This window comes from Gymnoscopelus braueri (assembly GCF_963280865.1).
Source record: "Gymnoscopelus braueri genome assembly, chromosome: 20".
Taxonomy (NCBI): domain Eukaryota; kingdom Metazoa; phylum Chordata; class Actinopteri; order Myctophiformes; family Myctophidae; genus Gymnoscopelus; species Gymnoscopelus braueri.
In genome coordinates, this window is record NC_137622.1 from 41953153 (window position 1) to 41968494 (window position 15342).

Consider the following 15342-nt stretch of genomic DNA (forward strand, 5'->3'; position numbering starts at 1 on the left):
TGAGTTTTTTCGTAACCCAATGCCAATACTACAGCGTCACACAAAAGCATCACCGCTTTGAGCTTGTAGATCTACTGCTTTTGAATTTGAATCTAGGTTGGTCACGGTCTTTGAAACGATCCTTTCTTTTCTGGTTAGACAACAAAAAAAAGGTCAAAATTCAATTTCTCCCCTGAGCAAGCAGGCAGGCTCTAATAGCTCTCTGTGGGTCTCCTGCATTGCTGCAGGAGACCCCGGGAAAGTTACATAGTGCAGCTTTAAATGATGTAATAAATAAGACGGTTGCCAAACCTGGTCAACCATAATGTGTTGAGCAGCTGTTAGGTTTTACAACATCTCTGTCAAACATTCTTTCAGTCTTTGTTATTGTAGGCATCAACTAGAGGACACAACTGCATGCCTGTGTGTGTGTGTGTGTGTGTGTGTGTGTGTGTGTGTGTGTGTGTGTGTGTGTGTGTGTGTGTGTGTGTGTGTGTGTGTGTGTGGGGGGGTGTTTTCGAGTGAATGTGTGTTCGGCTACTACGAGATACTCTAGATATATATATCTGTCTATAGTGCATATTTAGCCCATTGAGTGTTTGTTCAGTAACTAGGGGTCTCCCCGTCTCTCCAGCTCTTTATTAAACTCGATCGTTCTAAACAGCTTGCCAATAACACTTTGAAATCTGTCTGTACTTCAACTTCAAAGTACTTTATTTTCCTTTCGGAATGTCGTTTGTGCAGTGGTTAAAAGACAATATACAGTCACAATACATACATAGATACCCAGGTCGCTATAAAAACACTAACTAGCCTACAGTACTTAAAAGCATATTACAATCCATATGGAGCAATTCTATATGTATGTAAATAATATAAATGATATGCAACCTATATGTGTAAACTTGTACCTTTATGAAATCTCACATGTTTGTAATCTTTTGTAATTTGTATCTGTTTAATTAATATAGTGTTATATATATTTGCTGCATTCAGGACGTCGTTGGACAAGAGAGTTCGATCTCAATTGGCCTTCCCTGAATAAATAAATAAATACATGATGGACTACGAGGATGCCGTGTCCTTCCTGGGCCACTGGGGGGCGTTTGAGAAGACGGTGTTCGTCCTACTCAGCCTGTGTGTCATCAGTAACGGCTACCTGGGGATAGCCATGGTGTTCCTGGTGGACATCCCTCCTCACCGCTGTCACCTCCCTGCCCTGGACTCCCCCTCCTCCAACGCCTCCTCCTCCTCCTCCTCCTCCTCCTCTCCCTCCTTCAGCCTGGACCTCAACCACTCCATCCCCCTGGAGGAGGTGAAAGGGGAGCTCATCCTCAGCCGCTGCTCCAGGTAAAAAGTCATACGTTTCAATGTACGGAAGGTAACCTTTACAGTCTATCTATGGTTAAAACCCATTAAGACCTGATGAGGCCGATTCTACAAAAGAATGCCTTCTAACTCAGTAGTTGTCAACGTTTTCGTGCCAAGGACCCCCAAATTCATATGTATTTGGCAGGGGACCCCCCCCCCCCCCCCCTCCATCTGAAAATGTTTTGTGCCAGGGACCCCCAGGGAAGAGAGGATATGTGTAAAAAAAATATATATATATATTATCCACATTTTTCTAAGATTTTTCAAAAATGTTAAAAAATAGCAGATGTACAAGCTCGTGGCACGAAGTGACACGCTGTGAGCTTGTATATCTGCTATTTGTTTAATAGCCAACACTAAAATCTCAAATGACGCAAATGCTTTCCCGGTTTCAATGGGTAAAGGCCTCTGAAGTGTCCACAGCCCTCCTCTGAGACACAGAGCTTCTGAAGTGTCCACAGCCCTCCTCTGAGACACAGAGCAATCCTATCGCCAGAGGAAAACGTTGTCATTGAACTGGCCAATCACAGCACGCCTTTTCCGGGACTTGGCCGAAATCTAGTTAACGGGATAATTTTATACAACTGGATTTTGACAAGTCCCGGAAAAGATGCGCTGTGATTGGCCAGTAGTCACTTTGAGTGGCAGCGTGCCTTCCCGAATATGGCGGCCGCGGATACAGGTCGCTCCAATGAACTGCAGCGGCCAATGAGGTATCTAGGTTTCTGTATCTATGTTAGTGAGGACCAATAGGCTCTATGTACAGCAGCCATACTGGAGAGAAATTGGGCCTCTTCCTCAGGTGTTACCAATGATTCAAATGAAGGCTCTGTTTCATTTAGTGTAGCACAGTGGTTCTCAAACAAAAAAAAGTATTTCAAGGACCCCCATAACTCTGAGAGTGCACAAATGGACCCGTAAGGTTCCATTTGTACACGCTCAGAGTTACACACCCGTAAGGGGGCATTTGGAACCCCCTCAAGGAACCACGAGTAAACATTACTTTTGAGGAAGTGACTGAGTTTGTCCCCGTTCACCAAAAAGTGAAAAGAATCGCTCGCAAACATAACAACACTAGTTTCTGCCTGACAGCGACGACATAGTGTTTTTTAAATAATAATAAATAAGTAATGGTTCTGGACATACAAGGTTTCTTGTTTCTATAGCAACCATTGTGTTTACGTTCCAGGTACAAACAAGCAGCAGGTGGTTTCTATAGCAACCATTGTGTTTACGTTCCAGGTACAAACAAGCAGCAGGTGGTTTCTATAGCAACCATTGTGTTTACGTTCCAGGTACAAACAAATAGCAGGTGGTTTCTATAGCAACCAGACAGAGGGCTGTGTTGACGGCTGGGTGTTTGGATCAGAGAGATACTCCTCCACCATCGTCACTGAGGTCAGAGGTCAAGCAGTGGCCCTATTTCTACAAGCTTGTAGATCTGCTAGTTTCACTACTATTGATGTTGAAAATGTTTTTGGAAAATCTTAGATTTTTGGGAAAAATAAATATAATCATGGTATAAGTGTGTGTGTGTGTGTGTGTGTGTGTGTGTGTGTGTGTGTGTGTGTGTGTGTGTGTGTGTGTGTGTGTGTGTGTGTGTGTGTGTGTGTGTGTGTGTGTGTGTGTGTGTGTAGTGGAAGTGTGTGTAGTGGTCTCTGGTGTTTATGTAAGTGTGTATTTGTGTGTACTGTGTAGTGGTCTCTGGTGTTTATGTAAGTGTGTATTTGTGTGTGTAGTGGTCTCTGGTGTGTGACGATGGCTGGAAGGCACCGTTCACCATGACCGTCTTATTCCTGGGATTTCTGTGTGGATCGTTTGTTTCTGGATACTTCTCTGACCGGTAACCTGTCTGTCTGTCTGTCTGTCTGTCTGTCTGTCTGTCTGTCTGTCTGTCTGTCTGTCTGTCTGTCTGTCTGTCTGTCTGTCTGTCTGTCTGTCTGTCTGTCTGTCTGTCTGTCTGTCTGTCTGTCTGTCTGTCTGTCTGTCTGTCTGTATACTCTAGTTCCAGTACATGGCAATACAGGCCTATACAGGCCATACAGGCCAATACAGGCCTATGTGTCTGTTGTTGTGTGTGTACTGTAGGTATGTTAGACGGGACATCTTTGATAACCTCAAGGTTTTTAAACAAGCATGTGCGCTGTATAAAACATTACATGGTCTATGGTCTGTATAAAACACTACATGGTCTATGGCCTGTATGAAATACTACATGGTCTAAGTCTGTATAAAACACTACATGGTCTATCTATGGTCTGTATGAAACACTGCATGGTCTATGGCCTGTATAAAACACTACATGGTCTATGGTCTGTATGAAACACTACATGGTCTATGGTCTGTATGAAACACTACATGGTCTATGGCCTGTATGAAACACTACATGGTCTATGGTCTGTATGAAACACTACATGGTCTATGGTCTGTATGAAACACTACATGGTCTATGGCCTGTATGAAACACTACATGGTCTATGGTCTGTATGAAACACTACATGGTCTATGGCCTGTATGAAACACTACATGGTCTATGGTCTGTATGAAACACTACATGGTCTATGGCCTGTATGAAACACTACATGGTCTATGGCCTGTATGAAACACTACATGGTCTATGGCCTGTATGAAACACTACATGGTCTATGGTCTGTATGAAACACTACATGGTCTATGGCCGCCTCCTATGGAAGTTTGACAGGGGCGTCGGCACAAGAGCCACAACCACAGGGGATTGTGAGGTGTAGTTTACAACCACAGAGGATTGTGAGGTGTAGTTTACAACCAGAGAGGATTGTGAGGTGTAGTTTACAACCAGAGAGGATTGTGAGGTGTAGTTTACGACCACAGGGGACTGTGAGGTGTAGTTTACAACGTGAGAGTGGTTGTAGGCGTGTCATCTTCTTTGTGTCCATATATAGGTATGGTAGGCGTGTCATCTTCTTTGTGTCCATATATAGGTATGGTAGGCGTGTCATCTTTTTTAATGACAAAAAGTGGACATTATACAAAGAAAACCTTACAATAAAAGAAAATATACTTGGTGGAATATTAACATTTCATCAAAAAAAAATAGAAAATCAATGCCTAAACATAATCGCACAATGACAAACACGTTCGATCTAAAGTATGCACTGTGATCTTAATGAAGAATGTGCAATGGCACCAACTATGGGAGCCCTTTTTAAAACCCATAGGAATCATCTTAATTGAACACCTGACCACATAAACCAGGCAGAGGACTTATGCTCTAGGTATGTTTAGCTGAGTTATAGGCCGTCATCTTTTTCCAGATATAGCTGGTGCTTGTTCAGTCCCTTCTGCACACAGAAGGAAGTACAGATCTAATTTTACCTTTTCAAAGGCAATGTTGTTTCTTATGCAATGCATTTCTATCAAATATATCATATGGGTTTTAACCCCATCCGCAACTCAAGATTGAATTGAAGAACAGCACCTCACTTTGACATTGGTGAGGCCAAGTACAGGAATGACATCTAAATCACAGTGTAATTTGACCCTAGCCACTATTGGCAGGAGTCTCTTCGTCAAGAGCTGGTGGTGGAGGTAGAGCTCCAGGCAGTCCAGGAACCGGGTCAAGCCTGGTGCCCATTTCACTGACCCCTTCCTTAATGGCCTCCTTGCCTCTCGCTGCCTGGGACCTGCCCCATTTAACGGTGAGTCTTCGTCCATTAATGATAAGCTTGTTGAAGCACTTCTCAGCAGCCATCTCAGCAGACTGTCTTGTAGCAAACTGGATGAAAGCACACTGCTGTCTCTGGACTATGGTAATGGTGCGAATCTCCCCAAACTGGTAGAAATGGTTCTTCAGGTCTGCATCTGTAACGGTGTCTCCCGGCCCACCGATGTAGAGGGTACTGATGGTCTTGTCCTCTGGTGGGTCTAAACGAGGCATTGTGGAGGCTCTCTTCAGCAGCTTGTCGGCTACTGGGTCATTGATGCCATAATAACGGTCCTTGATGTTCTGGTCAGCCAGCGGGTCATCTGGATCTGTGGGCTTCTCATGCCTGTAGGGGCACTCCTCTCCTCTCTTACACTCTCCCTTCACCCAAAATGAGCAGATGTGTGGCCGGTTCCTCTTGTAGTACGGCGTGGTGCGGGCCAGTTTCAATAACATGTCACTGGAGCTGGGAGCCTTACCCAAGAGACCCGCGGGCCTCGTCCCATCAGAGCCGGCAATCTCCCTCTCCATATTCTGTGTGTAGTACTCCTTGTTCACATCTGACTTGGGAACATCATCCTTGACAGACAGCCCAGTGTCTCGCACCTGGATACGTAAACCATATTCCAGGTCAAGCAAGCATGTCTGGCAGACATTCTTCATCTTACTGCAGGTCTGGCAAACCTCTGTCTTCTTGAAACGCATGCGAGTTCCAGGACACCAACGGAATACTGTGAACGGACGAGCGCATATCTTGCATTCTTTCCCATACTTCTCCTTGGTCATACGGATGTAAGGATTTTCTCCTAAACATGTCTGGCACAGAATAGGAAAGTCTGCGTCTTCCCAGTTCTGTCTGTTGTATGTGTTAGCTCCCAGGGACGTCGCCATTTTGACTCAGAGTGTGTGCAATTTTTTCCCCTCAAGACTCTGAACCCAAAATGCACCGCAGAGCGCAAGGAAGTCACGTTTCACTGTTAGATGTCGCTGTAGCCTGATGGAGAGAATTCACTTCCCCTAGCTCATCTTCTTTGTGTCCATATATAGGTATGGTAGGCGTGTCATCTTCTTTGTGTCCATATATACAGTAGGTATGGTAGGCGTGTCATCTTCTGTGTGCCCATATATAGGTATGGTAGGCGTGTCATCTTCTTTGTGTCCATATATAGGTATGGAAGGCGTGTCATATTCTTCGTCTCCATGGCGATCCAGACAGTGTCCAGTGTGCTCCAGACGTTCTCCAGCAGCTGGGAGATGTTCTGTGTGCTGTACTTCATCGTCGCCATGGGAGGCATCGCCAAGTACTGCTGTGGCTTCATACTGGGTATACTGACACACTTCTGTGTAGACCAGCGGTTCTCAACCTGGTCTTACTTAGTTACGCAGATCTACAAGCTCACAACACGTCGCATCGCGACGCGTTGTGAGCTTGGATCTGCTATTTTCAAACATTTAGTACTTTTACTTTTGGTACTTTAAGTACATTTTGATACCAATACTTCTGTACTTTGACTCAAGTACACGTTTTATTCCGGACTTTTACTTGTAACAGAGTACTTCTACATAGCAGTAGGCTACTGATACTTTTACTTAAGTAAAACATTTGAGTACTTTTTCCACCACTGGAGGGAGGTATAAAAGTGCCTTGTCTTGCCTAGGTTTTGAGCTGCTGACAAGCAAAGCGAGGATCTTATTCGGGGCGATTGGAATGCCTTACGGCAGCGCTCTGGGCTACACCATCCTGCCTCTGTTTGCCTTTTACATCAGGAGCTGGAGATGGCTGCTACTGGCTCTGTCCCTGCCTGGCCTGCTCTGCATACCTCTGTGGTGGTAAGCATGACAATCAACTGATTTGTACAGACCATATCACAATGCTTGAATATTTGTAAACTAACTGATATTTCCGGGTAGAATGTATACGGATCTCTACACGTAAAGTGTCCAGAACATAAGCCATGCCTAGTTTGTCAGCTTGTGGATATTTATAACAAAACAATGTATTTCTAATAATATTAAGTGTCCTGTTCTTCCAGACATAAGGTTGATGAATTATTATTCATCTTTTCCATACAACTTTACAAACAGTGTTGGGGGTACCCTGTTAAAAGTAACACTGCTACTGTACCTGTATTGGGATTACTTTTTTTGAGTAACTAGTAACATAACACGTTAGTTTAGCAATTTGAGTACTCGGTTACTTAGTTACGTTTTAAAAAAAATTGTGTCGCTAACGTTACTTTAAAGAAAATATAAATATAAACTAAGCTCATGTCCTACCTCCCTCCATCTTTCAAGACCCAAGTAAGACACCGGAGCGCCAATAATAGCCGACGACACACTCACAACGTGCCGCACCCACGATGCGTTGTCAGACTGCGTTGCCATAGATTTGGCGTAGATGGACAAAATGAGTATGACCAAACACAGAGCCCTGGGGGACCCCGGTAAACACAGTATGTGGGGTTAGGTCTCAGGCACAGGTCACCCTGGACTCGAGTCCAGGGATAATAAGACATTTATTTGTGTTCATTACAACAGTTTTTCTCAGTTTGACTGTTTCCTCTTTGACCAAATTAATATGCATTTGGCTGCGGACTCACATACAAAATGTGTATGCTTGTAAAAAGTATGCTTATGACATAAACCCGTGGCCACTCTGAAGCATGTTCAAACAGTGTCCTGTCCAATGGCTAGGTACATCCCAGAGTCTCCTCGCTGGCTATTGGCTCAGGGCCGCATCAGGGAGGCGGAGCTTATTCTCAGGGCTGCAGCCAAGAAGAATGGAGTCATGGCACCCGAGGTCATCTTCAAAGTGGAACAAGTCCGTCTAATCCAGGTACACACACACACACTCACACACACTCACACACACACACAGTGTTGAAGTTCAACCATTGGGAGCTCAACGGAGTTCCAATCAGTGTTGATTTTGACAGTTTTAGTCATAGTCTTTTGAATAAAATTCCATTTAGTTTTAGCCATATTTTAGTAATCTGAAATGTTTTAGTTTTTGTCTTTTTAGTCGACTAAATATCAAAATATTATAGACTAAATCTACAGTTGATTTAGTCGGCTAAAATGTATTTTGGCGGTGCCTTGATGGCTTCGTAATGGCTGATTTTACACTTGGTTGCATGCTAAAAAATAGCAGATCTACAAGCTCACAACGCGTCGCACAGCGACGCGCTGTGATCTTGTAGATCTGCTATTTTCAGAGCGCAACACCCGAGCGCAACCAAACATAAAATGACTTGTCTTTTAGTTCTACTGGATCTCTTCTCCACTAGATCCCTCACTAACATTTTAGTCTAGTTTTTATTTGTTGACGATATTGTCAATATATTTAGTCTTTTCTAGTCATCGTAGCTTAGTTTTTTTTACGTTTTTATTTAGTTTTCGTCAGTGAAAAAAGGTAGTCGACCAACATTTTTCGTCATAGTCAACACTAGTTCCAATCCGTCCAGAGGTCGGTCCTACAGACATGATGCAGAGACAGTGTGTGGCCGTGAGGAGGGACACCTTTTGTCATTTTTCATCATGTTGATTACTACATTATGTTTTCTGCTCATCTTTGTTTTTCCTGTACGCAGAGTAGCTTTTGTTTCTGAGTTTGATGGCATTCAAAATGTCTCCCTTCATCCAAGGTTCTGTGTGTTCTTTGACCCTCACCACTTGTGTGGGTGCTATGCTATCAAGTACAGACACAAATGCAGTTTTGAAACTTGACCAGGTTTCCTCAGCCGAGACGCTGTTTAGAACACAGGACCAGTCCATTTAAATTGTTACAATAAGTAATTACAATTACAATTTTTACAATAAGCAATTACAATTACAATGTTTACGATAAGCAAGGTGAAGTTTTACAACAAGCAAGGTAAACACACACATAAAAGGCAGAGAGACAGTGTAGTGTCTCAGTAAACTATAGGATCACAGGTAAACCACGAACCTAGCCTCAGTCTAAATAATAATAATAATGTATATGAAACTATAGAAACTATAGAATGCCATCAATCTAAATAACATGCTGTCTAACTTACATTTTAACCCTTTGCATAAGAATGCATGGTCTTCGACACTCGGGTGGCACAGCAGTAAAGTGCCTGCATGCCTCCACCACCACCAAGGAGGTTGTGGGTTCGGGGGAGGGAAGCCAGGCGGGGAGGAGGAGGGTGATACTTGTCACTGCGCGTAACCCTGCGGGCTGGAGGGACGGCACCTGTGTGTGTGTGTGTGTGTGTGTGTGTGTGTGTGTGTGTGTGTGTGTGTGTGTGTGTGTGTGTGTGTGTGTGTGTGTGTGTGTGTGTGTGTGTGTGTGTGTGTGTGTGTGTGTGTGAACTTGCATTACTATACTTGTGAGGGCCACATGTCTCCACAAATATAGTCAAATTTGACCAAAAAAATTACATCGGCCCTAAAATGTTGAGGATGGATATCTACTGTATCCAAGTATAGTAACACAAACGTATGTGTGTGTGTGTGTGTGTGTGCGTGTGTGTGTGTGTGTGTGTGTGTGTGTGTGTGTGTGTGTGTGTGTGTGTGTGTGTGCGTGTGTGTGTGTGTGTGTGTGTGTATAGGAGGTGGGGCCTGGTCCTGCAGATAGCCAGCATCGGTACTCCTGGTTGGACTTGGTCAGAACCACCAACATCAGAAACATGATGCTCATCAACATCATACTGTGGTACACACCCCCCACCCCCACACACACACACACACACACACACACACACACACACACACACACACACACACCCACCCACCCACCCACCCACACACCCCCCTGGGAAAATTTGGAAATAGATTTGTCTTGTTTTTTTTGGCAAAAACGTTTTTTTTTTGGGGGGGGGGGGGGACTATTGAAGGTTACAGGTATGGTGTGTATGTATATGAAAATCCTTAATCATATTCCATCATACATAGAAGGGCCCCAGGAGCCCCCTTGTCAGGGCCTCAAACCCAGCGAGAATCAGTCCCACACATTTGATATTTGATTAACCTATACATTTCATTTTAGTAAATTGTCGATGGCCGTCGCGGCCCAGTTCCCCCGAAGGACCCCTGAGAGCCAAGGACCCCTGAGAGCCAAGCGCCCCTGGGCCGCAGCGGCCCAATGGCTAACACAGCCCTGTCACCTATACTTCCCTCTCTCCCTCCATCTTGTAGGATTGTGATCTGCATGACGTACTATGGGATCTCTCTAAACACGCCCAACATGGATGGAGACCCCTACATCAACTGTCTGGTCTCCGGGGCCACAGAGTTTGTCAGTTACGGCGTCATGTGGTTTGTGATCCTCTACGCCCCGCGCCGCTCCCCGCTGCCCTTCAGTCTGCTGCTCAGTGGACTGCTGCTGCTGCTGCTCAAGCTCATCCCTGATGGTACACACGCACACGCGCACACACACACACACACACACACACACACACACACACACACACACACACACACACACACACACACACACACACACACACATCCAGTGGTGAAAAGTAACTAGTACTGTACTTAAAGGGCAACACCACTTTGGTAGAGGTTTGGGTTTTGTAGTTACCTTGCCATGATGTAACTCCAAAGGTGGACAAGAAATCAAAAATAATTGCTCCATTGATTCGAAATTGATAATTAAAAATGTTCTCCTCATTGACTTACATTGTACGGTGAAACAGCTCTCAAAGTCAGTCTTTTAGCCCGTAAACGAACGCAAACAAAGCTGGAACATCACCAAACCCAGTACTGTTAGTTTTTTTAATAAAACTATCAAATTCCTGCTGATTGTTTCCGCCAGGCCGAAAGGCATGGTGAGAGAGTATGTTTTACCCCTGTCCGTCCGTCCGTCCGTCCGTCCGTCCGTCCGTCCGTCCGTCCGTCCGTCCGTCCGTCCGTGCGTGCGTGTGTCATGCTGTCTGTCTGTGTACAGCTAATCTCCGGCACCGTTGGCTTGCTCGCAGCAAAACTGTGCACAGCACACACACTCCCTGGATGCCAGTGCAGAACCTCTGCCCCAAATCTTTCACATGGGCCTGTTATAGCGCCACCAGGAGGCCGATTTGTGCAAAACACATTTCTTGACAGTACTCCTACAGATTTTGTCCAAACATCACGCAAATCACGGTACGCAGTATCTCTATAGTCATTAAACAAAACGGGTCTTTCAGATTTTTCATATTCCATCCTGATTGACAAAAATTGCCTTCCAAAGTTTGCAGGAGTGCTCCGTTTTGAACAAAATGCCTCAAATCATGAACACAGCATGCAATTTCCGTTGCACACACATTCCCACTAGGCCAAAGAAGAAATGCCACTTGAAATTTTTAAAAAATCAGCCTCATGGTGGCGCTATAACAGGCCGATTTGTGTTTTTGCCTATAACTGCACAGATATGTGTAAAACTTTGTATGCACACTCTCTAGAGGCCAAGGAAAAACCTTTGCGTCTACTATGTGTCTGTGGTCACCGTGGTGCTGGTGGTGTTGGGGAAGATGTTTAGATGTTTTTTTCTCCTCCAGATGTGTCTGTGGTCACCGTGGTGCTGGTGATGTTGGGGAAGATGTTGGTGACAGGAGCGTTCTCCTTCCTGTACCTCTACACCCTGGAGCTGTTCCCCACTGTGGTCAGAAACATGGCTCTGGGAACCCTGTCCATGGCCTCTCGCATCGGCAGCAGCCTGGCACCATACATCGCTTACATCGGTGAGCGCGTGTGTGTGTGTGTGTGTGTGTGTGTGTGTGTGTGTGTGTGTGTGTGTGTGTACACCAAAAAAAACTATAATGTGGGCCCACCTTTATAGCCTGGGATCCAGCCTGCTTCACTACGTTCGGCGTATTTTTTTTTTCTCACTTGGTTTCTCAGTCTGGAAAAGCCTCCTATCTCCAAGGGAGGTGGGACATGCCATACGGCTGAAAACGAGCCGTGGCTTCTGATTGGTCTGTGGTGCGGGGGGCGGGACAAAAACACCAGTGTGATCGTTGTGATTCGTAATTCGTTTGAACAACATCCAATCAGCAACGACGTTGCCTACGTAACATATGTAGTTCCAGTGTAGTTCTGCAAAACCAGTCAAATAGGAGCCTTTCCAGACTGAGAAACCAAGTGAGAAAAAGAAATACGCCGAATGTAGTGAAGCAGGCTGGATCCCATACCACCTTAAGTCTGTGTAATGAGTATCTTGTAGGGTGGGCCCACGTGTAGTCCGTGACAAACACTACAGATGATGGACATCCTTAATTCCTTTCCTCTGGTTCTATAGGAACGTATAACAAGTTCCTCCCCTACATCCTGATGGGCGGAGCCTCTGTCCTGGCCGGCCTCCTCAGCCTGTTGCTGCCCGAAACCAAAGACCAGGAGCTGCCAGACCTCATCTCCCACACCAAGCCACTGGTTGGGTAGGTTCTTTTTTACCGCACGCACGCACGCACGCACACACGCACGCACGCACGCACGCACGCACGCACGCACGCACGCACGCACGCACGCGGTACAATGGCTGTCACTATGGTACCATTCTAGAGTGGGGATTCCATGGCATGTCACCTTGAGTCAAATGGTAAATGGTGCATTTATTTAGTGCCTTTATCCAAGGCGCTTTACAATGTGCATTACATTCATCCATTCACACTCACATTTACACACACACACACACACACACACACACACACACACACACACACACACACACACACACACACACACACACACACACACACACACACACACACACACACACACACACACACAGCGGAGGAAACCATGCAAGGCACCAGCCTGCTCATCGGGAGCGATTAGGGGTTCAGTGTCTTGCTCAAGGACACTTCCACACTAACTCTGGGGGAGCCCACAGGGATCAAACGGGGAACCTTCCGGTTTGCCACTCTCTCTGGTAAAGAAGGAACTACAGCTGAATCTACAGCAAATCTACCTCCTGAGTAAAGAAGGAACAGTCAGATAACATTGTTGTCACACCTGAGTGAACAAAGGAACTTCCTCAATGACACTTCACATTTCCCTATCAGAAACCTGATGGAACCAGATGTAATAACATCTTTAAGCAAAACATTTTTTTGTATTTTATTTAGTTGAATCGTGATTCAAACATAGTGTTTATCTGTACCGTTCCCCTTTACTTCAGTAGAATTGACACTTTTAGTAACCAGGGCAGTTTAGAAAGTGCAGTTTTAGTTTTAGTTTTTTCCTTTCCTTCTTTACCAGCTCCTCTTTTTTATGGTCTGAGCATTCTTTAGTCTCCATATTTGAATCAGGTGTATTTAAGGTAGAACTTTATGATTTAGCTTTTTTCCCCCAGACTTTCTGCTAAGAAACACGAGTAATCAGTTGTTAATTCGTGCTTCTTTTGTGTCTGTCAGGCTGTCCAAACTATTTCAGAGACACAGTGGCCCGGCTGAGCTCCAGAAGGACCAGTCTGCCTTAACGGCACAGAACAACTCCTGTGGAGCTTCCCAGACCCAGACCCAGACCCATATCCTCTCTCCAGGAGAACGTCCTTCCCAGACCCAGACCCAGATTATCTCACCAGGATAAAGCTAGGAAAACAACTACAGCCCAAAGTGTCTATAGGGCAGGACTTCCAGACATAGTTTTTTTTTCAACTGGCTTAGTCAAAGTACAGATACTTCTGGTCAAATATTACTCCACTAAGTGAAAGTTGCTCTCTGTGTTATTACAAATAGTACTTGAGTTAAAGTACTGGAGTACTTGTTTAAAAAAATACTTACGTGTTAAAAAGTACAAATTACACCAAAGATATCAATAATAGTGAAAATAGCAGATCTACAAGCTTTCATATCGGCTATAAATAAATAAATAAATCCAATAATTCAAATGCAATCAATAATGATTTTATCAATGAATCATACAATGAGCAAATCAATATAAATCATCACAGTACTCAAATCAAAAGTGATCAATTAAAAACTAAAAGTGTGAATCTATTTCAGCAAGGACAATAATTACCAAACAAATACACATAATAATAAAATGTGTGTTAATAGTAAAGGAGCAAACATGATCAGTAACATAGTAAAATACAAACAAATTATGAGAATGCTTCCAATGAGCAAATGATAGATTTTAGGATCAGTAGACTATATTATCAAAGGTGATTAATATGGTAATGAGCGATGAAGAAAGCCATGAATTTAAATATGAAGTTAGGGAGACTAGAACCTCAGTGAGAGGTGACTGTGTGGTTGATTTGAAAACAACATTTATAAAATAAAAATGTACTAAAGAGGTGTGTCTTAAGAAGTGCTCAAAGTTGATACTGAATTTGTTGAATTTAATGTGTTTAAGGGGGATTGAATAGAATGATCCCAAAACAGTTTTCATCAGAACTATAGCCATTGTCAATGTACTGTATTAGTTTTTTCTTCTTTTTTTTGTTGTTGCCCTATTTCTCCCCAATTCATTTATTATATGCCAATTGATTCCCCCTCGCACACATTTCTGTGTCACTGCTGTCGTATCCTACTGACTCACCTGCCAGTGAGGAGCCTCCACCGGGAGGACGTAGAGCATCCGTCCTACTCCTCCCGCCCAACACTCCTCGCTGACAGGCTCCACCACGGTGTCTCCCAGACACCGTGGTGGTGGTGGGCAGGTACTTTACCACTGAGCCACCCGAGTGCCTTATGTACACATTAACCCGTTCAATACGGGAACGCATCTGTGTCACTTTAGATTTCTTTGGCTTTAAAAAAAAAAGAAAAATCTTTGAATATATAGATATTTTTTAAAGCCGAACATTTGTAACTCAAATCTTTGCTTCTGGGGGATTCTACAAATGTCTTCTAAATCCTAACAGATTTTCGTTTTCAAACTTCAAGGACCCCCAAAATGATATGATCTGGCCGCGGACCCCCATCTCAAAATATGTTGTTCCAGGAACCCGCCAGAAGCAAAGATTTGAATTTAGAATGTTCGCTTTAAAAATACATATTAAAAGATTTTCACAGATTTTCGCGATTTAAAAAAAATTAGCAGATCTGCAAGCTCAAAGCTACATGTGATGAGCTTGTATCTGCTGTTTTTGAATAGCCAAGTATACAGTACATACAGTAACTAATGGTTACTAAGTGGTTACACAGATTATTTCCTGGTCTAAATGGGTCAACATGAAATGGATGATTCATTCAAACCCAGGTCAGTGTGAGGTGTGTCCAGAGCTCTGCGTAGGTTCTGCCAGAACAGTCCAGGGTGCTGTCCAGCCTGGGACCAGCTCAGGTAGGTGTGTCTCTTCACCAGCCTCCTCATGTGATAGTAGGGAGACAACTGGTGGACTGGAATGTCCTCCAGAA

The 15342-nt window shown here is 44.2% G+C and overlaps 2 protein-coding genes across 2 annotated transcripts in view; one reads left to right on the forward strand and one right to left on the reverse strand.

Annotated features, from left to right (window-relative positions):
• Positions 1-1039: 1039 nt before the first annotated feature.
• On the forward strand, positions 1040-13567 carry LOC308075714 (solute carrier family 22 member 4-like; the record flags this gene model as incomplete). Its single annotated transcript, XM_080415661.1, has 15 exons — positions 1040-1329; positions 2646-2748; positions 3090-3193; positions 4272-4276; positions 4888-5027; positions 5457-5546; positions 6080-6084; positions 6202-6356; positions 6691-6862; positions 7727-7868; positions 9610-9713; positions 10196-10410; positions 11539-11721; positions 12279-12414; positions 13393-13567. 15 exons carry the CDS (start codon positions 1040-1042, stop codon positions 13565-13567), a joined length of 2019 nt encoding a protein of 672 aa, XP_080271787.1.
• The window catches only part of gpr174 (G protein-coupled receptor 174), a 99678-nt gene continuing 92569 nt past the window's right edge, over positions 8234-15342 (reverse strand). The window contains exon 9 of the transcript XR_013932199.1: positions 8234-8327. The gene's annotated coding sequence lies outside the window, so the exon portion shown is untranslated. The remainder of the gene's footprint in view (positions 8328-15342) is intronic.